The sequence below is a fragment of the Aspergillus viridinutans genome (genome assembly GCF_018404265.1).
Source record: "Aspergillus viridinutans IFM 47045 DNA, scaffold_5, whole genome shotgun sequence".
NCBI classification, from domain to species: domain Eukaryota; kingdom Fungi; phylum Ascomycota; class Eurotiomycetes; order Eurotiales; family Aspergillaceae; genus Aspergillus; species Aspergillus viridinutans.
This window is the reverse complement of record NW_025091221.1, coordinates 866,102-888,204: the sequence shown is the minus strand read 5'-3', so window position 1 is coordinate 888,204 and position 22,103 is coordinate 866,102. Positions and strand designations below refer to the sequence as shown.

Below are 22,103 nucleotides of genomic sequence, written 5' to 3'. Positions count from 1 at the left end.
TAGCTTCAGAGAGAATTGAGAACCGAGAAAAACTCCTATGCCATGAAAGCTTTCGCTGAGCCGATTGGACAAGGTGCGTGAAAAATCGAAGAGGAATGTAGGTCCGTACATGTAGGGAAATAAAAGGAAAGAAAGAGAAAGCGAAATCAATGGCCAGATATCACCAACCGTAAGGAGATGTCGCCAATGCCGCAACGCCAGCAAGGTGAATGCAGAGTCGACTACTCCCGGGAAACGTACCAGGACCGCACGACCATGCCGGCGATGCGTTTGACAACCTGTGTGGTGCCCTTGCCGCTGGCTTCTTGCTCGAGGAATTTCTGCGCTACATATAGCTTGGCTCCCGCATCCTTTTCGTTCGTGGTGACATGCTGAGGGAGGCTGTGGGGAAAGTCTGCCCAGCGCTGTCCAACGTGGCGGGCAATGGCAATGGAATAAATCACATCGCGGTTCTCATAGGTGTCCAACAGCGTTCTGCAACGAGCCAGAGTATCATCGATTTCTTTGGCAGAGCTGGCTTCGTTGTCGTGGAGTGTCAAGAAGTGACCAATCGAACTCCAAAAATCCAATGCTCTTCGCATCAGTTGATCAGGAAGAGTGGGTGGATCAGCTGCCGGCTCTGGAACGGGCCATTGCGCCAGCGGGTTTCTCTCCATATGCTCGCCTGTTATCAGAGCCTCAATCACATCCAGTCTGGACGCGGTAGCCAACAGCTCGAAATCCTTTCCATGGTTGCCGTTCGACACATTCATCACATGACGACACAATGTCATGGTACTCCAAACGACGGACGCTTCAAAGCTCTCCAGATGCGCGACAACGTTGGGATCGTTGAGGTTCCGATCGTTGAATGCATCAATAAGAGCAGAGTATTCGGCCATCAGCTGCGCATTCGCCAACAGGTGACCGAGCGCTTTCTCTGAAAACCAGCGAGTCTCAAAGAATCTATCAACGGCAGGAGCATATGTAGCGAGGAACACGGCCTTGATTTCTTCGAGACGGTTCGGGGGAAGGGATGTGATAGGATGAGGGGGCGGAGGAGGAATGCCTCTCAGCGCCAGTAGATCACTAATCTGAACTCGTTTCACTGCTTTTGTGTGAGTATGTACTACAATGGTATATCAAGGGATACATACCGCGCGAGAAGGACGTACCTTTGTAGCTGGAAGTTTCCGAAGGAGTGACCGCGGCATTTGTCGTCGCATTGAGGGTCGGCTGCAGTCCTCCCTGAGTGACATTCTGGGTGCTGGCCATATTAGCAGAGTTATTGCCCCCCAATGAAGGGTCAGTGGGAGAAGCGCCGTAGTCGTATTGTTGGTCGGTGGATGTAGATGGCGATTCTGAATGAAGAGAAGGAGCGAAAGGCTGGGATGCCGCAGGTACGTAACCCGGAGGCGCCGAGGGGTAGGAAGGCGTTGGATCCTGTGGATTGACGACGAGTGAAGGAGCAGGATTGGGGGCAGGTTGAATCGCAGAGGGAGTCGACGCCTGCGGTCTAAAGACAGGGTCGTAACCTAAACATTCACGCTTGCTCTTGACGCAATTTCTGCAAACAGGGTGTCCCTCGTCACACTAGAGAGCAACACCAATTCTCCGTCAGCCACTTCAAAACAATATCAAATAACCAAATAAGCGATTGAAAACACGGAAAAAAAATTGTTGCTGTTGGGGCGGAAGGAAAACAGTGGGCGACAGGAGAGCGGGGTTCTTTGCAGGTGGGCAGCACAAGCGAAGCGATAACTTTACTTGCCCGCCCGCGATCTCCGCACACGATGATCGCCCTCGCTTCGGAATGCATCCAAAACAACATGGCCTGGAGGTCCATGCCATTGAGTTTTCTCATGTTCACAATTACATACCTTGATTCTGCGCTTTCGGCACGTTAGACATCCGGTCTTCGTTCTCCGCTTAACTTCCTTCTTGTGCCTTCCACCAGACAGCATCTTGTTCGGGTCGCCAGGGAGCTGGTAGCGCATCTGCGCGTTCGAATTCATACCCATTTGCGATACACTGGTGGGATATCCTGTCATATATTGGCCTACAGAAGCCATTGGGGGCATGTTCGAGGGCATGGGTGACCCAATGGGAGCCTGAGGAATATGGGATGGCTGTGGCGGAGCGTTCATCTGCGATGATGCGGGTTGATGATTCTGGTACACATCATGATTCTGTTGCTGGTATTGCTGATGTGTTGGCTGAGAATGTTGCGGCTGCGGCTGCGCATACTGTTGCGACGACTGATGCTGCTGTTGCTGATAGTGCAAATCTTGTGGTTGCTGCGGTGGCGACGCCTGATGCTGCTGTTGAGCGGTTTGCGATTGATAAGTCCCATTCGAATATTGATAGGGTGGCGTTTGAGCGGAAGCGTGGCCTGACTGGTGGGATGTGGGATGCTCAGTCGCCCCGGATACTGTGCCAGTCGACTCTGAAGCAGCAGGTTCTGGGTTGGATGCTCGTGTACCTGAAAGCAAGAAATTTGCCTCTGCAGCAGGCAAAGTTGTGTCTAGCGGTGGAAGAGATGTATCGATTGGAGGCAAAGATGGCACGCTCGAGTCGAGTGGTGGCAGTGTAGAATCTAGGCTAGGTAAAGACGTATCTATTGCTGGCAGAGTCGTGTCAACGGCCGGCATGGACTTGTCAATTGGAGGAAGGGACGTGTCGAAGGCTGGTAGTGCTGGTTCTGGAGCAGAGTCGCTGGTCTCCGTAGGCTGTTCGGAAGCCGCTTGAGGAGCTTGTTCGGGCATTGGCTGAGGTGCGGTCTCAGAGGCACTCTCTGCAGTAGGCCTGGGTGTCTGATCCGGAACCGTCTCAGCAGCGGGCTGATCGGTCGATCCAACTGCTTGTTTGGGCGATTCCCCAGGCGCGTTCGCCGATTCTGCTGATTCCGCCATGGCTGTTGACAATAGGGTTCTGCGCGCAAAGGAGCCCTCTGAAGGCAAAAGCGTGCGAATTCGATGCAACAGGTGATATACGACGTCGCAACTTGGCAGACACGCCTATCCGCGGTTCTGTGACTTCGTACAGTGGCCTGAACGTTTGCTGCCGGCTTGCATCTATTCCTGCAGTCTTTCGGCCAATGCGGCGTTAGTATCAAGAACTCCGCAAATAAGCTAGAATACAAAGAATCGCGCGTTTAGAAATCACAGTAGTGCTCTTTTGACGGGGATGATTGGAACGGAAAATGAGGGTTTTGGCCGATCACTCTTGTTGGCGCATTCTCTGATTGCCATGAGCTGTCATCTCAAGAGGCCCGCTTGCGCAACGCAAAGCGCATTTGCGGCTAAATGACAGTAATATTTTCCACAATAGATCTGGACACTTGTGCAGTACTCGAGACTCGCCGAGTACGAGACCTCAAGGGTGACAAGGCATGAGATTGGAATGTTGCCGGGCGAGGCTGTCATGATCTTCTCCGCTCAGGCAAAGCGTAAAGCGAAGACGCCGCAAAACAAGTTCCAGAATACCGTAGCAACATCGCAACGAGTTTCAACAGGCAAATATTGCTTTTTGACAGGACGAGTACAAAACCCAATAGCTCATGAAGCTAAAGAAATAAAAGACATATCGCAAGCGAGTAGGATTGCGCCCGGCAAAGAAACAGAGAGGTCCCGTTCTGGGTCACTTACCAAGTACTACTACTGGTCCAGATAAGCGAAAAGAAGCGAGAGTAGCCAGCCGAGTCAATAATATGCCACCAGATCTCTCGATTTGATCATGGAGACCTCCGCATCAAGTGTGGGGAGAATGGTTTGCAATGAGGTCGTTGCGCGTCAAGAAGATCTTCTGGTGTGAGCTCCGGAACAACACTAGAAGAAGCCCCGGCCTTTGACTACAGGAGGGAAAGAAAAAAAAATGGAGGGAAAAAGGGACGGCAGTGGCGAGAATCACTCAACACCGCAGATACGGCAGAAGTATCTAATCTTCACTGATAAAATAGCTTCACACCTGCTATTAACTTCTGTGAATAACAGGTTTTTATCCAAAAATATCTCCAACTTTCACGTTGCTGGTTTCATCTTGCTTCTAATTTCTTCAATTCTAGCACCATGTCTTTATTCCTCTCATTTTAAGTAGGCATACTTAGCCACTTATTGTGACTTGATCATTTACATTAATACACTAGTAGCTGGTACTGACTGTCTAGTAGGACCGTGGGACTATCGCCTGAAAACCAAAGCTTGATCTGGCTCAGTATATTGCTCTTCTTGTCATAAGTCTGCTTTTCAATGAAATCTGTTTCGTATGCATGCTATCGTAGATTGCACGCCAAAGGGAGCTGTGAGATGTCACCAACGAGTTGCATAGGGTATGCAACTCTTTTGGTGAGCTGCATCTGATGTTTGCATGCGTGAGAACTGATCATTCTCCGTCCAGCATATGTGGCCCCAACGTCTCTCTGCCGATGTATAGCCAAATATTATCTGAGAACCCGCGTGGGTTCGAATCGGTACACTCGATCTGGATGTAGGCTAACACAAGGCCAGCAAAGGTCTTTCCTGAAGCAATCAAACCCTGAGCTGAATTTCTTCAGGGACGGACGATTTGAGGCCATATGCATCATGCCTGGTTCGCCGACACTGTGGTTTTAGCGAGATGAGTGCCACGATCGCTTCATTGGAACACTGGCATATTGGACCATGTGCGACCATAACGTATCGTTTGTAGATTTATTCGCATGGGAGATAATAAATATTCCGTGGCCGCACAAGCTGGCTATTTTCTCAGAACCTTCGGCTTGCGCTTCTTGAAAACAACTCCTGTAGGCGCCGCCTCGTCTTCCTGCTTCACCGCTGGAGTATCTGATTTAGCAAGCTGTGCCGCTTCTTTATCCTCAGGCTTGACCGATGGTAGTTCTGACTCCCGTGTCGCAGCATCGTTGCTTGGTGTAGCACCCTCATTGCTAGCCTTCTCTTTGGACTGTTCATCCGGCGTCGACAACTTGACCTTCTTTACATCATTGGTAGAATCAAGAAGGGCATCCAGATCTGCATCGCTCTGCGCACCAGGGTACTGTCGAGTCCTCGAGCCCCAACCCTGACTCACGAATCTCTCAGCCTCCTGTCGTGCCTCCTGCTCCTCCTCATCACCTTCCATCTTGCGTTTGCGAACCCCGATAGAGCTACCAGGCTTTCCTTCTTCTGCATCGTCATCTGGTCGGATCACCCGTTCGGATACCGTCTGCCATTCGCCAGCGAGCGCGAGTTCACCACGGTATTCATCTGGGACAGCGATTCCCATCTCTGCCAGCTGTGCAATCTGCTTCTTTCTCTCTTCCAAAGACACAGGTCGCTCCACCGGTGGGGGTGCAGCCGGGGCACGTTTCCAAGGTGCTGCGCCACTGTCCTTTGCGCCTGGTTTTCCTGCGACAGTTTGTCTTAATCGCTCGACTTCATCCTTCGCCTTCTGAGTCTCTCGTTGCTTTCGCTCATTTTCCCGGTGGATATCTCGTAGAAAGCGCTTAAGGTTTCCCTGGTGTTTGCCACTCGCTTCGTGTTGGGTCTTTTCAAAGGGCGTATCACGAATGAATATCTTGCATTGTTTGCACCAGAATCGGGGCTAGATTTATGCTGTCAGTTGGGGCTGAACTAACTTCCACGTAAATATGACCTCGAGGGGGAAACTCCAGAACTGAATAAAGTGCACTTACAGCTGATTTCCAGTATTCTGCCATGACGATGGTTGAGTGTTGAGTATGTTGTATGAAAGGGAAATGATATCACTGTTATCGCAAAACAGTCACGGTGATAATCTGCCACTTAATATCGACCTAGTCCTAAAACAGCAGTCGGCGTTGCTCTCCACCTTGAATGTACACCACACATATCATGTTGTTCAGGAATAATCGAGAGGCTCTAAATTCACTATTCGAGTAACAGAATCTACAAGCGCTTGCGGAAGAGGTTTCAAATTCCTATGGTTGTTGACCTCGTTGTATCCTGACTGGAAGACGAATTGCGCTCAATTATATATATTCTCCACCAGAAACATTGTAAGTTAAGATACTCCTTCACAACTCTTATTTCGAAATTGCTCTCAATCCTATGTTGCAACCTCTACTCTAATCCTTGCTTCAACAATGTCGGGTTGGAACCAAAAGCCTATGTCTCGCGTTGAATCCAGAAGCTCAACCTCTCTTCTGACGAACTTAGCATCCTCAGTAGTAGGTATGGACTTGCTGCTCTCTCCTAAACCGGTAGCTGTGGCTTCATCCTCATCACTATCCCAATCGCCTTCATCATCGTTTTTCTCCTTATTAACAGGGTCCAGCTCATCGGTCTCCCAGACTAGCCGGCACTGGTAAGGCGGCAGATTGAACAGGCGGGAGACGATAGCCTTGACATGGTATGTATCAAAGGATCTAGGGATCTTCTGAACTCGGATCTGGTCTTGGTTTCTATCGGAACCAATCGATGAGTGCAAGCGAAAATTCAACTTCAGTAATCGGGCGGCAACAGAGCGCGGATTCACGGCAGCGCCTGCCAACTCGGCTCTCTTGATCGTGGGCGGGGCGTATTTCTCACAAAGCTCCTGATAGCGGGGATGTGTAGCAAGAATCTCGCGCTCTGCGCTTTCGGGATACGCGGATAGCTCCTTGCCAATGAGGGAAAGGTAATAGAGTTCCCCATTACTTCGGTCTTGGGCAGTTATCTTGCTGTAGTTGAGGGTTTGAATGGAAGCGAGTCGAGAGAGTGTTAGCATGTAGGCCACTTCCACCGTCATTGGCTTCTCGGGCAGGTTTGTGACGTTCGACTGGGCAACAGGCTTGTCGTAAAGAGGATTTCCTGATATCCGCAAAGATTGCAGCCCAGGAAACACAGATTGAAGCTCATTCACAAACAACCATGAATCGATGCTGTTTCTGGATAGGTCCACTGATTTGAGATTTTCGGAAAATTGAACAGAGCTTCCTTCCATGCCAGGCGCATAGACTTTCACAATGCAATTCTCTCTCAGAGAGAGATACTCGAGCTTGCTCAAAGAGGTCAGACATGCTAATGAGGATAGCGAAGAGATGTCATTGTTTTCCAGTGTCAAAGTTGTGATGGTACCCGTGATAGGCGTCGAGATGTGAGTAATCTGATTTGCGGAAGCAGACAGAGCAGAAAGTGATGGGAATTGATATGTCAAAGCCGAAATCTGGAGAGGATCAAGGGTCAGTCAGCTCGCTGGTTACCAAGCAGTAGCTTTGCGCAGCATACCTCGTCCCATTCAAGTAGAGTCTCATCCAGGTGGAGCGCCGTGATACCCTCGAATATCAGACCTTCCTTGAGAGGGCCCAGGCGATTTCCGCTGCCAACCGTCAGCATGCTTCCCATAAATGTACTGAATGACCAACATCAGCTTTAATGTCTTCAAGCGCTTCAGCTGTCGACATATGTTTGCAATGTCAACCCAGCTTTCTAGCAAGTTGTAACCTAGATCAAGCTCAACGATCTTAGGACATGTCTGTTCTATCTCCTTGCAAGCCTCTGCAAGCTCATGTGGATTCGCTGCATGAGCCAGAACTCCTGCAATACATAGGCGGTCCAGGAGCACGATTTTCAATTCCTGGAGCTCCGCAAGCTTCTTCCGGATCTTGTCGAAGCCGACCTCTTCCACTACTTTGTTACTAAATTTGATGGTGTCCCGTGCAGCAGAGATTTCGCCTGACTGTTGTCTTGCAAGTTCCTCTTGAAACTCAGAAGCATACTTGTGGCGCACTGCCTCAAGGAAGCCTCGAGGTTTGTCGGATCGTCGCGAAGGACGCACAAACGACCCAGCTGTGGGGTGTTTTCTTCTACCTTCCTTGTAAGTCAGCCAACGCGCTCTATCCAGTCTTGAATATACTTCATACATGTAAAATATCTCACTCCGTTGTGTTCTCCAGAATGCTTTCCCCGCGTGGGGTCATCCCATTCCACTCCGAGCCAGTCGCCGGTGGTGCCTTCAACTTTACCAACGTAACGAACTGTGCATAGATCACCATTGTAAGATCGCCGTTGATTCACATAGCATCCGACGTCCATCATTGAAACTAATAGTCATGCACCCCCGGAGTTGCACTCAAGAAGCTGTGGGTGGTTGTTTGATAGCTTCCCCAGCCCAATGAGAAGCCCGCGCCGATGCTTACATAACCCAAATATATCACGATCTCCGAATTTCCAGTCGAAGCTTACTATCGCTGCGCATCACCCGTTTTTGTCCACTCCCTCAGTTCTCTGATTTCGGTGGACGTGATTCAAGATGGATTACCAGGTAAGCATGGTAGCATGTATATCCACTTTCTTTGGCTTGATCTGATCTCCTTTCTAGAACCGCGCAGGATCCAAGTTCGGTGGCGGTGGTGTTGCATCGCACTCGGCAACGAATGCAGACCGTCGTGAGCGTCTTCGCAAGCTCGCCCTCGAGACAATCGACCTCGACAAGGACCCCTACTTCTTCAAGAATCATGTCGGAAGCTTCGAATGCCGTCTTTGCTTGACGGTGCACCAGAACGATGGCTCATATCTGGCCCATACCCAGGGCCGCAAGCACCAGACGAACCTGGCCAGACGTGCCGCGCGGGAGCAGCGCGAGGGCAAAAACCAAGATCCGTCGATGTTGCCCGGTGCGATGGGTGTGCAGGTCAAGAAACAGACCATCAAAATCGGACGGCCCGGTTACAAGATTACCAAGATCAGAGATCCCTTGACGAGGCAGCTCGGTTTGCTGTTCCAGTTACAGTATCAGGAGATTACGCCTGGGGTCAAGCCCCGAGTACGGTTTATGTCCGCTTTCGAGCAGAAGGTTGAGGAGCCGCCAGACAAGAACTTCCAGTATCTCGTCGTCGCTGCCGAGCCATATCAGACGTGTGGTTTCAAACTGCAGGCCAAGGAGATCGACCGCAGAGAGGGTCGCTATTGGACCTGGTTTGATGAGGACAGCAAGGAGTTTTGGATCCAGATCATGTTCAAAACCGAGCGAGAAGAGAGATTTAGTGGTGTGCCGGGTCTGGCACCAATGGGACCCAGGACTTAAATGAAGGGGGTGTTGAAGGAGTACGGGTGCTTTTCTGAGCAAATCTAACGGCATGTACTATTCAACTGGGGCTTTCTCTCGGCGTTAATGTTGGATTTTCCTCGCATTGTGAATCGATCTTAGTTCTCGGAATGGGCGACTTTTCCCCGCGAATAAACTTTTGGAAACCATTCTCTTTTCACTGGTTAACTTGCTACCAGACATAGAGAGGTAGCTTGTCTACTTTCTGCCCTACAAGGTTGGGCTGTTTCTCAGATGCATTTCTCTCTGATGTTTCACTTTCATTTGTGAATACATTGAGGCGCGGTGAGCGCCACATGTATGACCTAGCTAAAAAGACAAAACAGCCAGTCGAACCATAGTCTGTCCGCTTCAGTGTGTCAAAGAATTTTGACGACCAACAAACAATGCACTCGTATGTAGTTCTTTGCTGCTAGATACGGTCTACACCCAGCAGTTGTCGTCTTGCGACAGAAAATGCATATGAAACCAAATATGCTCAGGTCATTATCACAAGGGGAAATCAAATGCGCTATATGCTCATGATGAAGACCAATGGAACGAGTAAACCGTCTAAAATTGAACATCCACCGCTGCCAGGGTTTTCCGCGCAAGCCAGCCCGCTTTGAGAATCCCCGGTTCGGTTCATGCACAATCCACCCACTTGAAGGCCAGCTTTAGGTTCAGTTCGCCTGGAAAGCATTGAACGCTTTGTATGTGTATCCAATGAATGGGAGGCTCATCTCAGCCTCCTGCTCCTCTGGCATGGCACGGGCCTGAGCACGGTGGATAGCGCTGGTATCTTCCTGCGGAATCTCGTCGATGGGGAAGTAGGAAACGTCAATGTTCGAGCTGAGCTTCGGCTCGAAGGGAGCGCGGATATTACGAAGTTGTTCCCACACCACTCCACGGAAGAATGGATGGTTCTTGATTTGTGTAGCGCCACCGAACTGGCCGCCTTCGTTGCCGATACGGTGCTCCGCGTCGCATAGGAAACTGCAGAGTATGATCAGTTTTCAAGTCAATATAATGAAAACGGTAACTGGAACATACTTCCGGATCAACGATTCCGAATCGCGGGACAGCGTAAGTTCCTCAGGGAAATACAAGCATTCTCTCCAGTTGACGATCTTACGGTAGGTATCCGTGGTATCCTCGGCACAGAACGGGGGCCAACCCACAAGACATTCGAACATGATAGCACCAACAGACCACCAGTCGCAAAGATAGGTATATCCCTGACCATTGAAGATTTCGGGCGCAATGTAATCAGGTGTGCCGACTGTCGAATAAGCCATGGCCCGGCGGGATTTTCTCCAGGTGTTAATCTGCCCACGGTTCGAGACTGTCAGGTTTATCGCATCGTTGAAATACCCAGAGTTGCGATTTTTATCCTTTGAAGTTGAGTTTTTCAAAAGATTCTGATAGTATGAGTTGTCGTGTGTTTTCTTGCCTCCAGTTGAGAGACCGAAATCAGTAAGCTTGACGTGACCACCTCGGTCGAGCAGAATGTTGTCAGGTTTGATGTCCCTGTCGAAAGTTAGTATCTGTATGATAATCATGGCTGGATAATGCCCTCGGCGTAGATGGAAGGCAAAGAAATTGACTTAAAACCATAGTCTGCTTGATTGTGGGAATAACTCACCGATGGAGGAAGCCAAGCTTGTGGACGGCCTCGATGGCCATTACGATTTCTGCCATATAGAACCGCGTGATATCTTCGGAGAAGATTTCATACTTGATGAGCATGGTCATCAGATCACCTCCGGGTAAGAACTCCATGAGCAGATAGAGATAGGCGCTGTCTTGAAAAGAAGCATGCAGCTTCACGAGCCACGGGTTGTCCTTGGAGTCCGCCAAAATGTCACGCTCAGCGCGAACGTGAGCCAGCTGATCCTTCTTGAACATTTCCGTCTTGATCAAAGATTTGAGGGCATAGATTTTGCCGTCGGTTTTCCGTTGCACGAGTTTGACTTCACCAAAGGCACCCTTTCCGATAATCTTGATGGTCTGGAAGTTGGCAGGTGTCTCCTTGGTCCGGAGGAATCGTAGGAAGATTGACTCCTTTCTCGCAGCAATCTCGGCCTCCTGGCGCTTCTTTTCCTTGGAGATACTAGGGTCACGGATCATCTTATCGAGCTCGGCAGAACTGTTGGAATGGAACGGAAGGCATTAGCGATTTCTCCCTGGCGACGTGAAAATGTCTTCATCACTTACCGCATGTTGCGATCGCGTGCCCGCTCAATGTTCTCATGGAAGAACACATTCACCAACTCTTTCGCCGCCTTGCCGCGCTTATGAACGTTCTCGGAGTAGCGTTCGGGATACCGTTGAAGTTCTTCGTTCTCAGCCGGGGTTCGGGGACTCCGAGGCATAGGAGGGACCAGATGGCCCGGTTGCTGTTGTCCGGGGGCAGAAGAACCAGCAGTGCGAGGTCTCTGAGCAGGAGAGGCAGAACGACCAAAGAAACCCGTGCGGTTCGAGTTCAGATCCTGGTTAGAGAACTGCTGGATAAGTCCATTTGTCCCATCGTTGGCATTGTAGGCCATCCGTGACTGGTAGGTGGGCTGAGGGGACGCCAGACTGTGCTGTTGCTGTTGCTGTTGCTGCTGTTGTTGCTGCTGTTGTTGCTGCTGCTGGCCGTAAGGCGCCTGAGAATACTGGGGAGGATAAGGGTTGGCCATAAAGTATCCTCCCTGATTGTAAGCCCCATTTTGAGCATCGACATAATCCTGAGGACCCTGATTCTGGTATATCGGCTGAGGAAAAGCAGAAGGGGTTGTTGGGTATGCGCGACTGTTGGCCGCTGCATTGTATCCATTGCGATCGTTGAACCCGAAGTTCAGGTGGAGACGATTATTGTTAGGATCCATTTTGTGACAACCTTTCCTCGACTCAACTACCTCGACGTGACAGACGTTGGGGGAGTGGGATCGGAGGGTTGTCGATGTGAAGACGAAAAAGTTGACGACCCAAGGGGGAGGGGAAGGGCACGGGTCAATATTATTCAAAGGAGCGGTGGCTCAGGAGTAGTACGAGGAGCCCTTTTGGGGGGAAGAGAGGGGGAGGGCCAGACGGGGGAGAAGCCGCACGTTGCTCCGTCCTCCACGTTCAGGAGAAAAAGGACAAGAGATGATGATGTCTATCTGAGCAAATTCAAAGAAGTCTTTAAACAAATATTTATCTGTTTCACAATGCAGAAGATAGAATCTGAAGAAACAATGGGGTGTCAGAGCTAAACGACCAAGAGGCTACTGTGTCTATCTAGTTTACCTGCTACACTCCAACTCTGCGCGATGTTTGGTTCGTTTTGCGACATTTGCGGAGTCTGGACTTTCGGGATACGGCAGAGTACAGAGACCAACAGTACAGGGCAGGGACTGGTGTTGGCCTGGGGCAGTCAGGCACAAATCTAGGTAGTTAGAAGGGTTCCTGAGGCTCTTTTCCAACTGTCCATGTCTGCAATCTCCACTTCATTGCACAGTAAATTATTTACTCATGTTCTAGAAACTCACCTGAATAAGGTACTGTGAACTAATAGGCCTTCAACCAACAGCAATGAAAGGGCTCTGTTTTGACATAGAACAGTGGGTTAAGACCTAGAAGCACAAACTAGATGATTCAACAAGGACGATATCACTGAAGTCGTCAAACACTTTTAGATCAACATAGCAGTGTCTATTGTATTGTGCAATCAATGTAGTCTGATTTCTTGAGCGTCCTTGATTATCTGTCTGGACAGTCACTGACTCTTGAACTATGCTCCAATGTGCTCTAGATATACCGCTCGGATAAACCTCGCCCCGTGCAGCTTTCGAGGATTCGGAAGTTTTTTTGACTTTATCTAAGTCATGACCGGAAGCTATGCAGTGTTCTTCCACGAGGATCTGCTCACTTTCTAAAGAAATTCCCTCCCTTGGGCTTGGCCCAATTCAGTAAAAATTGAAATTACTGACCTTTACACCTGCGCCCCATTACCTCCATCAACATCTTGAGCCATGGCGGAGTCCTCCAGTTCCGCCGCTGCCTCGGGCCAGGCTCAAAATGCTGCTTCGAAAACTACGCCGAAGCCAGCCAATCCAGCATTCAGAATGCTAGGTAATTGCTGTCGAGCTCTCTCCCTTGCTGGCTGACGTTAATCGCTCTACAGGATTGCCCAGCTTCCGTTTCAAGCTTCCATCCCGGAATTGGATGATCTTTTTCACCATCACCGGCTCACTTACAGCTGCCATCGTCTATGATCGCCGGGAAAGGCGTCGCGTACAACAGAAGTGGTGTGACTTGGTTGCACACCTCTCCAAGGAGACCCTCCCCATTGAACAGACACGGCGGAAATTAACGGTATTCTTGGCTGCGCCGCCGGGTGATGGACTTCGCATTGCCCGCGAACATTTTAAGGAATACGTGAAGCCGATATTAGTCGCGGCAGCTCTAGACTACACAGTCATTGAAGGCAGGAGGGAGGGCGACGTGCGTGCAACACTTGCGGAACGAATCCGCAAGCACAGAAGGAAGGCTGGTGAGCCGAGCTCGGTTGTGGAGGAAATCGGCAACGAAGACATCATCGCCGACGCGAGACAGAAGATTGGAGTTGTTGAAGAACCGGGCCCAAAAGGTGACCTGGTAATTGGACGGCATACTTGGAAAGAATACATCCGCGGGCTTCACGAAGGTTGGCTTGGGCCGCTTGATCCTCCGAGTCCCCCAGCGGCACCTGTGGAAGAGCCGTTGATACCTGATGAAGGCTCAGAGACACCTGCCGATGGCACGTCTGCTGCAGAGAACACCGAGAAGAAGGAGGAAGCCGAGAAAAAGGATGATAAACCCGCCAAACCTAGTGGACCGACACCAGCATATATCGCTCCGGCCGAATATTCATCGCGGAGTCTCCCACCCACCCTCCCGCCGTCCTTGGAGAACTCCGTCCCCATCCCTTTCCCACATTTGCTGGGTTTCTTGAATACGCCTATCAGACTCTACCGTTACCTGAACCGACGCCATCTAGCCGATGAAATTGGACGGGAAGTCGCGGGGGTTGTCCTCGCCTCGTCAAGCAGGCCATATCTTGACAATTCCTTCAGCTCCGACTTCGAACTGAGCAGTGCAAGTGCCGACGCCGGTGCCTCGCCTCTGTCTTCATCCGATGACTCGATGTCTTCCTCTTCCGCAAAGTACGAACAGCAAACCGTCCTCGAAAACGAAGAGTCCGAATGGCACAAATCAGTGCACAAGCGGGACGAGGCAAACCCTGACAAGGAACGCGAGTGGCTAGATGACATCGTCCTGGACCCACGCATTGCATCTCGGATGCAGCGCTCCCTTCTCTCCGCTGATGAAGAGGCACGCTCACAACGCATTACCGAGGGCAAGGAATACATTCTCGGACAAGAGAGGCCCGCCCCCGTTTCCTTCTGGCAGCGGATGTGGATCAAGTATGGCTACGGGGAGGATGAAGAAACCCTCAAGATGAAGCCTATCATTGGTAATCTTGATGGAGCGGATGGCGAATGAAGATGAGTCTTGTTCATTGGAGATGAGCCTCTCAACTTCTTGATGTACCATACTCTCCCACTTAGACTGTATATTAGTGCGACCCTGAGGGTCATATATATTGCAGGTTATCCTGACTAAGGTATATGACCATGTCCCTGACTCCTAGAGGAAGACGACATCATGGCATATAACCAGCCCGCTACAGGTAGCCCAATTTTAACAGCCAAGGTAGCGTCCTGTTCCCCCAGCGGACAGCGCTCGGATAACCCTTGATACTAGTGAGTTAGAAGGTCAACGATCAATGGTGCACAGCGTACAAGATTATTGATCTTTTCCGGACTAAGACGAAGGAAAAGCTCATCAGAGAAACTAACGACGTAAGTACCAAGCCAGTCGTATCTCATTTTTATATTCAAGCCCCTGGAAAAGATAAGAGAGTATAGTATCCTACTCATACATCAACCACAGGTGCATCAATTTCCAACGCGATCAGACCGGGTCAGATACCGAGGCAACGGATTGGCTAACCCTTAGCCCCAGAAATCCACCGGGGTCATATATGGATGATCGGGAGCTGATGGGATGATTGCTCTTATCATTCGTGCAATGGCTCAGCTGAGCTGGAACACTGTCGATTCAGGCCATTTGCTGGTAGCCTTCTCGGTGTATGCGGTCTTCGCGGCCTGGTCACTTCCCCACTCGTACAGAACCTCGAGACCCGCCAGCGCAGTCTCGATGGAGGCATTGTCCAAGTCAAGTGTGGCGACCAGATCCTTTTCGCACTGCGCCTTGGAGTCAGGCTGCAGAATGTGGCGGCATTCGAGGCCGGCTTGTATGTGCAAAGGACTCTCCTTATGGGTGGATAAGAAAGAGTCGTTCCACTCTCCGAGACTCTGCGATTTGGGCAGCAGCTTTTCGAATTCAGCATTGACAACCTCGGCGACCTCAGGGGCAAGGGGCTCAGAAAGATTGTCGAGGGCTTTGCGGAAGCGCAAAAGTTGAACATGGAGAGTTGGGTTGCTTGCGTCGATTTGGTGGGCGGCGGCAAGACATTTGAGTGCAAGTGCGTATTTGTCTGTCGAACGTGTTAGCCAATTTTTAAAGGTATTCCAACGATTGTACTTACTCTGTCTGAGATACACCTCAAATCCAAGACACTGCGCCTCGATATTCTTTGGGCTATGCTCTAACAGGGGTGTCAAGAACTTGGTCGCATCCTTGAGCGGGTCTTGCGTTTGGACAAGCTTGTTGCCCAGAGGGTCAGGGTCCTCTTTCTTCGTCTCCCCATCGGAGCCCTTCGCAGTAGCGGCGGCAGCTTTCCTTGCCTCTCGCTTTTCGGCCTCGATCTTCTCCAAACGTTGCTGTTCCTTCTTGGCTTTCTTGAGAGCCTTCTTCCTCTCAGCGTCGTCTTGATCGCCGGAGCCATTGAGTCCACTAGGCAGCGGGCCGTGAGCCAGATCCGGTTCGTCATGGAGTAGAAGATATGCTTTGATGGCAGAGAGAGCCATTCTGGTGTAGAAAGGATGTTCGCGCAGACGATCCTCCCACCGTACCATATCAACGTACGCCCTGATCATACCCTTGCGAAGAGAAAAGCTATGGAAGTCAAACTGATCTTCCTGCCAAACATCAAAGATGTTGTTTACTCCATGGAGGCGCTTCAAAGCGAGACCAAGTTTCTTCTGTCGTAGATATGACTCGCCATCCTCGGTAAGATACCAAACACACTGCATCTCGTGAAGATCGCCCAACGCCCCTCCGACGGTCTCATTCCTGGTGAACTTGCTCATATTGTCAAGTGCCTTTTCGTTGTCGTTATTCCGCAGTTGATACTTAGCCGCTTTCGAGTTGATATAGCGGTCCTTCTCATCCAGAAGTCGGGCCTTTTCCATCTCTTCGGCAGCCTTTTGAGGGTTGCCGTAGTGCTTCCATATCCTGGCCTTGGTCATCTGGTATTCAACAGCCTTGGGGGCTAGTTCGATGGCCTTGTCGACGCACTCCATGGCCTTCGATAAATTGCGGCTAAGGTGGTAGTTGTAGTGCTGAGCAAGGAAGTAGTAAGTCGAAGCGAGGAACTCAGTATTATCCTTAGCTGTCTCTCCTTCCGCGGAGCCGTTTGATTGCGTAGTTCCATTACCAGACACATAGCTTTCCACAAGCTCCTGCACCGTGTCGCGTTTGCTAGGGTTGGTGTACAGAGATTTGATGTTCGCAAAGAGTGATGGCACGCCCTTCTTGAGCATGCGCTGCAGGTATGCATCCGCCGCTTGCTTGAACTCTTCGCCTTCCAAGAAGTCCAGTGGAATTCTGCGAGGAGCGTCTCCTCGAGGGTTCTTGTCCGCCCAGGCGTCATATACAGCCTTCAGCGCCGCATGATCGTTTCCCGAGATCCCCTTTGCCCTTATTAGACCGTCATAGTAGATGGAGTTCTCCGAGTTCCGCTCAAGAAGGGCAGTGTAGGCTGCCTCGGCTTCTGCCTTTCGGTCCAATCGCAAAAGGTAGTCTGCCTTCATTTCCATGACCGCGAGCACATCCGTAATTCTGTATCCGATAGTCTCAAGGTGTTCCAAGGCCTGTTCGACCTTGCCTGCTTCCGCCATGATCATGTTCTTGTACAAAACAGCCTCAGAGTGCTCCATGTCGGATACCGGCGGCGGTTGCTTGAGCGTCTCCTCATATGTGGTCAAAACCTTCTCCGCCTCCTCGAGGTCACCTGCAAGATGGTGTGCAATCGCCAAAGCCGTCCAGTTCTGGCGGAAGCCCGGACGGGCTTGCAGCATCGCACTCCTGCTTTGGACGTAACCCTGGTAATCCCGCATTTGCATCTGGAGCAAAGCGAGGTCGCGCTGGATGGGCTGGGACTCCGGCTCAATCCTCAACGCGAATCGGTATGCCTTGATTGCCTCCTCATAGTTCTTCTCTGCTCGGTACAGCAGCCCATAGACGTGCCAGCAAATGTGCGACTTCATGTCATTCCGGAGGGCTTCCTTGGCCAACGCAAATGCCTCCTCTTGTTGTCCGAGATTGCTCATGATCAAAGCCTTCATCGCCTGCGTATCGCCATGGTTAGGGGTTTTTCGAAGGATCTGGTCGGCAAGCTTAATGCCTATACAAGACGCAATGGAGTCAGTCTTCTCGAGTCCACCTTTCCGGAAACTTTTGAGCGACTCAATTCGGTCCCCGACCCACCCTTTTTATATTGCTTGTTCTCATAGTGGCGAACCACCTGTCGGAAGGAGGACGCATCCTTGGAGCTCAAAGGCTGCGGCATGGTGGCTGTTGTGCAAGGTTGGCGGAGTTGAAGGTGCCAAGTTACTTGTGCGTAGATAAAGCTGGTGGATGTTGTGCGGGGAGTGGGCTCTTCGCTCCGGGAACAATGACGAGCACTTATAATATTCTTCTTAGCCTCTGAACAATATCAACGTCGACTCTACCGCAATCTATTGAAGACAATGGATAATTTTCCTCTCCCCTGCTTAACTTTTTTGTAGCACAATGGACGGTTTGCCTGTACAATCCTCCCACTCCAGCTGCATTCGCCCTCAGCCAACGAGGGCTGACCAGCGTCAGTCAGCATAAGTATCCGAGACGACGCTTGCGTGCATATGCGGCCCAGGGAATCCTCTACAAATTAAAGTCCGTTGTCGTGCTACCGTATCTTTGTTCTCTTTGGGCATATGCCTGGCTTTATGGGTTATCCGACAAGTCGAGATTGATAATGGCGCTGAGATAGCTTGTGTCTTGATACCAAACGCCTGAGATATGCAAGTATAATATACAGAAATATACATCAAGGGATATAACATCTCGAATCATATCAACATCTGCTATGCCAGCAGAATAATAAATGGGGGAGTATCCTTCATGTTTTCGGCGTAAGTATACCGGTCTCTGTTGGCGCCGTTCACAACCCTCACCGTTGCTTCCTCTGGCGCCAATTGTTCAAAGCCTCCTCCCAGGTCGAAGCCGAGTCACTGCACCTCTCAGTAACCGCGCCCCAGGTTCGCGCTCGTATGATCTCTTCCACTGTTCGCTGGTTCCGAACCAAGTTCGCAAGCGACTCTGTTCTCAGCTCTTTCGGGAAATATCGAGCAGAGTAAGGGTCCAATCTTTCATCGACAATCTTTTCCCGTTCCTTTGCCGACTCTGCCTGTCGAAGAATAAGATCCGGATCGTCGGGATCGGGACTGGTCGCCACCCCAGCGCAAAAGTTCAGTACGTCGGATCGCGTTTGCCATGACTGAAAGAGGACATTGTCTTTGAAGTTCCGGCATGCTTCGGGATCTATCGGCCTTCCGGCTCTGGAGTCCGTCTGACGGATTGCAGTTGACGAGGGATCAAACCCCTCCCGGGCCGGGGTGATCAGGGCATTGAGATTCTGCGAAATGGAGTCATCAATGGTCGCCCTAGAAAGCCGCAGAAAATCTGCTCGAATCAGAGAAGGCGACGTCAGTGATGTTACTCTACTGTAGTTGTGAGCGATCGTGAGCTGAGCATCAAGTACCTAAAAGCACCCTCTCATTGAAGCAGAACTGAGGACTCAATTGTGGGGTTGATGTCGATGATGCCCCAGACATTTCACCAGCCCTAGACGGTGCAGATCCACCGTCTTTTCCCGAAGTAGGAAGAGCCCAAAACCACTCCAGTTTGTAGAGCTAGACCAGACCTATGGGAGTAAGCTGTAGGTTGACTTGTACAGCAGCACAAGAGCGGGATATGGGAATGACGATGAGCCTCTTGATTCGAAAAGCCCTCAAGTACACAAAAACAGTGAGATCTTCCAAGTCTAATAATGTGGCAGACTGAACACTCTTCAATCCGAAAGACGTAAGGATGAGTCTGGATATTGAAGGTGGCTGCGGCAATCCAACGACTGATGCTCTTATCGATAGTGGCTAATCCCAATTGAGTAGGGAGCTATGGATCACGGGACTTCGTGACCATCGACGCGTCTCTCATAACACCTTCGTATATTCGTGTTCACTTAAGCTGACGTTTTTCATTGTAATTATTATTAGACCTCAAGTATCATTATCATACATCCAAACCAATAATTCTGCATATACATCAACAGGTGTGTTCCTTAGGGGTCCTTCAGCCGCCATGCCAGAATTAGCTGAAGTCTGGCGCATCGTTCACTTTATCGATCAACACCTTGTTGGGAAGACTCTCACAAAGGTCTCTGCTCAGAACGATGATATTGTCTACGGGAAAGTTGGGACCAGCGCCTCTGAATTTCAAAACGCCATGGAAGGGAAAAAGGTCGTCGGCACAGGCCAACAAGGAAAGTATTTCTGGCTCATCATGAACGAACCTCCTCATGCAGTGATGCATTTCGGAATGGCAGGCTGGCTTAAGATCCGAGACGCCGACACATACTACTACCGCATCGAGAAACCCGAAGATAAAGAATGGCCACCGAAATATTGGAAGTTCCTGCTGGAAACAGACGGGGACCCAAAGACCGAGGCAGCTTTCGTCGACTTCCGCAGATTAAGTCGAATCCGACTTGTGGATTGTCCTGCAGACGAGATCCGCAAACATAGCCCACTCAAAGAGAATGGTCCGGACCCGGTGGCTGATAAAGACACCGTCACGGAAGAGTGGCTGGCAGACAAGCTCAGGAGCAGAAAGGTTCCCATCAAGGCCCTTCTCCTGGATCAGGCTAACATCAGTGGGATTGGTAATTGGATGGGGTAGGGCTACACAGCTACGTATGCTGCCGCTTTGATGAGCCTAAAAAGCTGACGGCTGTTTCAGTGATGAGATCTTGTATCATGCCAAGATACACCCGGAGCAATATAGCAATACTCTGAACGATGAGCAGATCAAACAGCTTCACTCTTCCATCCATTATGTTTGTACCACGTCGGTAGATCTGCTCGCCGATTCCGAGAAATTCCCTGACCACTGGCTGTTCAAGCATCGATGGGGCAAGGGAAAGAAGAACAAGCCATCGGTCTTGCCAAATGGTGAAAAGATTGTTTTTCTGACTGTCGGAGGTAGAACGAGCGCAGTTGTGCCAAGTGTTCAGAAGAAAACGGGCCCCGTTGCTAAAGATATTGGCGACGAGGATGCCAATAGCACTAAGAGCGAGACTAAACGAAAGCGAGTAACAGCTGTTAAAAAGGAGAAGGATGTGAATGACGATGAGGAGGAACCCAAATCGAAGAAAAATGGATCGCGGTCCAGAAAATCTGAGGATGCAGTGGAAATCAAGGAGGAATCGAAGCCGGAGGGGAGACGACGATCCACGCGCCTCAGAAAATGAGGACCTTTCTTCTACACGCAGAGGTATGAACTTATAGCGACGCAATTCCATCCGTTCTTCATATACATATCTTGAACATATTAAACTTCAAACATAACCACGAGAAACACAAAACGAAGATATCCCTAGTATCTCATCACAACTTCACTCCATCGAGGCACTCTCGAAAGATACCCAAATTCCCTGTTCTATGACCTGGATCCACAATGCCGAATACAATTGCTTCAAACCATCCTTTGAATTCCTTCTCCTTCATGACTTCCAACCAGCAATCCGCGACGTCATGCTTGGGATTCTGGAACGCGCCACAACCCAAGGCGCCCAAAACGAGCCTCCGATGGCCATGTGTCGCAGCAATGCGCAGCACAAGGCGCATCTTGCCCTTCATCAGATCTCGATCCTTTGCATTCACATACCGATATTTCTTGGAATTGTCAATCATGACAGCCGGTCCCACCTCTGCCGCTATGCTGACAACACCGACTATTGGGAGCCACTCGGGCTTTCCCAAGTCCATCCAGCGATGTCGTTTTCGCGTGTCTTCCCGAAAAACAACAACGGTCGGTGAATAGATCGCAACAAGGCTACCGAAGGGATAGAACTCCTTTTTGAGAGTGAAGCTGAGGCTACTGCGGAAACAGAGCTCTTCTTCTTGAGCCATTGCTCCCTGTTCCCAACCGCCCCCGATATGATCCGCGTTCGCCATGTTCAAGATACAGACAGGTTTGGTATCCTCATGATCGAGGAACTGGGCGGCATTGGCAAGGTTGATCGCGGTGTTGAAGGTGTCTCCCTCCACAACTTTGACCAATGTGCGGACATTGGGGCAATTCTTCTGATCCAACTGAGGCAATTCATCGAGCAAATATTTATACCCATCGGGCGGAGCCTCAGGCGTCACCGTCAATATCGTCGGGATGATGGTCTTTGTTTCCTGGGCGACTCTTATCAGGCGCACTCTCCTCGCTCTGCTGTCTTCCTCGCCTTCATCGGTTCTCTGTATCTTTGCGGGCCGTTGGTCTTCTTGCTGGTCATTCGAGTCATTTGGGCCAGAAGCTTGAGGCTCACCCTCTTCGACTTTTGCGCGCCGTTTCTGTTGTGCTTTGGCAGTTACTGGCTGCTTAGACCCATCGGCTGGCGCACCAGCCATGATTGGTAGGAAATTTAAAATATACAGAGGGGAGTAGTCGGAAAGTTAGGAAACTAGATGTTACGGATTCTGAGACTTTCTCCTAAACTATATATGTCTATTACTCTCGCTGTCCTTAATCGAATCCCAAGCCAGTAGCCAGGCAGAGCAGAGCAACGCAAACCTGCGTCTTGTGTTGGACCAGCCTGAGGT

The 22,103-nt window shown here is 50.4% G+C and overlaps 10 protein-coding genes across 10 annotated transcripts; 3 read left to right on the top strand and 7 right to left on the bottom strand.

Moving 5' to 3' along the window:
- Positions 1-221: 221 nt before the first annotated feature.
- On the bottom strand, positions 222-2,891 carry Aspvir_007250 (putative C6 finger domain protein; the record flags this gene model as incomplete). Its single annotated transcript, XM_043270432.1, has 3 exons — positions 222-1,108; positions 1,155-1,572; positions 1,860-2,891. 3 exons carry the CDS (start codon positions 2,889-2,891, stop codon positions 222-224), a joined length of 2,337 nt encoding a protein of 778 aa, XP_043126367.1.
- Positions 2,892-4,713: 1,822 nt separating this feature from the next.
- Positions 4,714-5,671, bottom strand: Aspvir_007249 (putative formin binding protein; the record flags this gene model as incomplete). Its single annotated transcript, XM_043270431.1, has 2 exons — positions 4,714-5,556; positions 5,648-5,671. The coding sequence occupies 2 exons, from the start codon at positions 5,669-5,671 to the stop codon at positions 4,714-4,716; spliced, it is 867 nt and encodes a 288-aa protein (XP_043126366.1).
- A 368-nt stretch (positions 5,672-6,039) lies between these two features.
- Aspvir_007248 (putative tubulin-specific chaperone) lies at positions 6,040-8,006 on the bottom strand (the record flags this gene model as incomplete). The annotated part of the gene is made up of 4 exons (XM_043270430.1): positions 6,040-7,137; positions 7,200-7,290; positions 7,337-7,781; positions 7,835-8,006. 4 exons carry the CDS (start codon positions 8,004-8,006, stop codon positions 6,040-6,042), a joined length of 1,806 nt encoding a protein of 601 aa, XP_043126365.1.
- Positions 8,007-8,223: 217 nt separating this feature from the next.
- Aspvir_007247 (spliceosome assembly protein PRP11) lies at positions 8,224-8,997 on the top strand (the record flags this gene model as incomplete). Its single annotated transcript, XM_043270429.1, has 2 exons — positions 8,224-8,235; positions 8,293-8,997. 2 exons carry the CDS (start codon positions 8,224-8,226, stop codon positions 8,995-8,997), a joined length of 717 nt encoding a protein of 238 aa, XP_043126364.1.
- A 683-nt stretch (positions 8,998-9,680) lies between these two features.
- On the bottom strand, positions 9,681-11,870 carry Aspvir_007246 (serine/threonine protein kinase CBK1; the record flags this gene model as incomplete). Its single annotated transcript, XM_043270428.1, has 4 exons — positions 9,681-9,993; positions 10,051-10,527; positions 10,643-11,146; positions 11,215-11,870. 4 exons carry the CDS (start codon positions 11,868-11,870, stop codon positions 9,681-9,683), a joined length of 1,950 nt encoding a protein of 649 aa, XP_043126363.1.
- Positions 11,871-12,995: 1,125 nt separating this feature from the next.
- Positions 12,996-14,508, top strand: Aspvir_007245 (Tim22-complex subunit TIM54; the record flags this gene model as incomplete). The annotated part of the gene is made up of 2 exons (XM_043270427.1): positions 12,996-13,095; positions 13,148-14,508. 2 exons carry the CDS (start codon positions 12,996-12,998, stop codon positions 14,506-14,508), a joined length of 1,461 nt encoding a protein of 486 aa, XP_043126362.1.
- Positions 14,509-15,101: 593 nt separating this feature from the next.
- Aspvir_007244 (peptide alpha-N-acetyltransferase complex A subunit NAT1) lies at positions 15,102-17,761 on the bottom strand (the record flags this gene model as incomplete). Its single annotated transcript, XM_043270426.1, has 3 exons — positions 15,102-15,565; positions 15,617-17,596; positions 17,680-17,761. The coding sequence occupies 3 exons, from the start codon at positions 17,759-17,761 to the stop codon at positions 15,102-15,104; spliced, it is 2,526 nt and encodes an 841-aa protein (XP_043126361.1).
- Positions 17,762-18,403: 642 nt separating this feature from the next.
- Aspvir_007243 (MIX23 family protein) lies at positions 18,404-19,067 on the bottom strand (the record flags this gene model as incomplete). Its single annotated transcript, XM_043270425.1, has 2 exons — positions 18,404-18,915; positions 18,995-19,067. 2 exons carry the CDS (start codon positions 19,065-19,067, stop codon positions 18,404-18,406), a joined length of 585 nt encoding a protein of 194 aa, XP_043126360.1.
- A 526-nt stretch (positions 19,068-19,593) lies between these two features.
- Positions 19,594-20,761, top strand: Aspvir_007242 (putative formamidopyrimidine-DNA glycosylase; the record flags this gene model as incomplete). The annotated part of the gene is made up of 2 exons (XM_043270424.1): positions 19,594-20,186; positions 20,251-20,761. 2 exons carry the CDS (start codon positions 19,594-19,596, stop codon positions 20,759-20,761), a joined length of 1,104 nt encoding a protein of 367 aa, XP_043126359.1.
- Positions 20,762-20,897: 136 nt separating this feature from the next.
- Positions 20,898-21,911, bottom strand: Aspvir_007241 (uncharacterized protein; the record flags this gene model as incomplete). Its single annotated transcript, XM_043270423.1, has 1 exon — positions 20,898-21,911. The coding sequence occupies one exon, from the start codon at positions 21,909-21,911 to the stop codon at positions 20,898-20,900; it is 1,014 nt and encodes a 337-aa protein (XP_043126358.1).
- Positions 21,912-22,103: the final 192 nt, after the last annotated feature.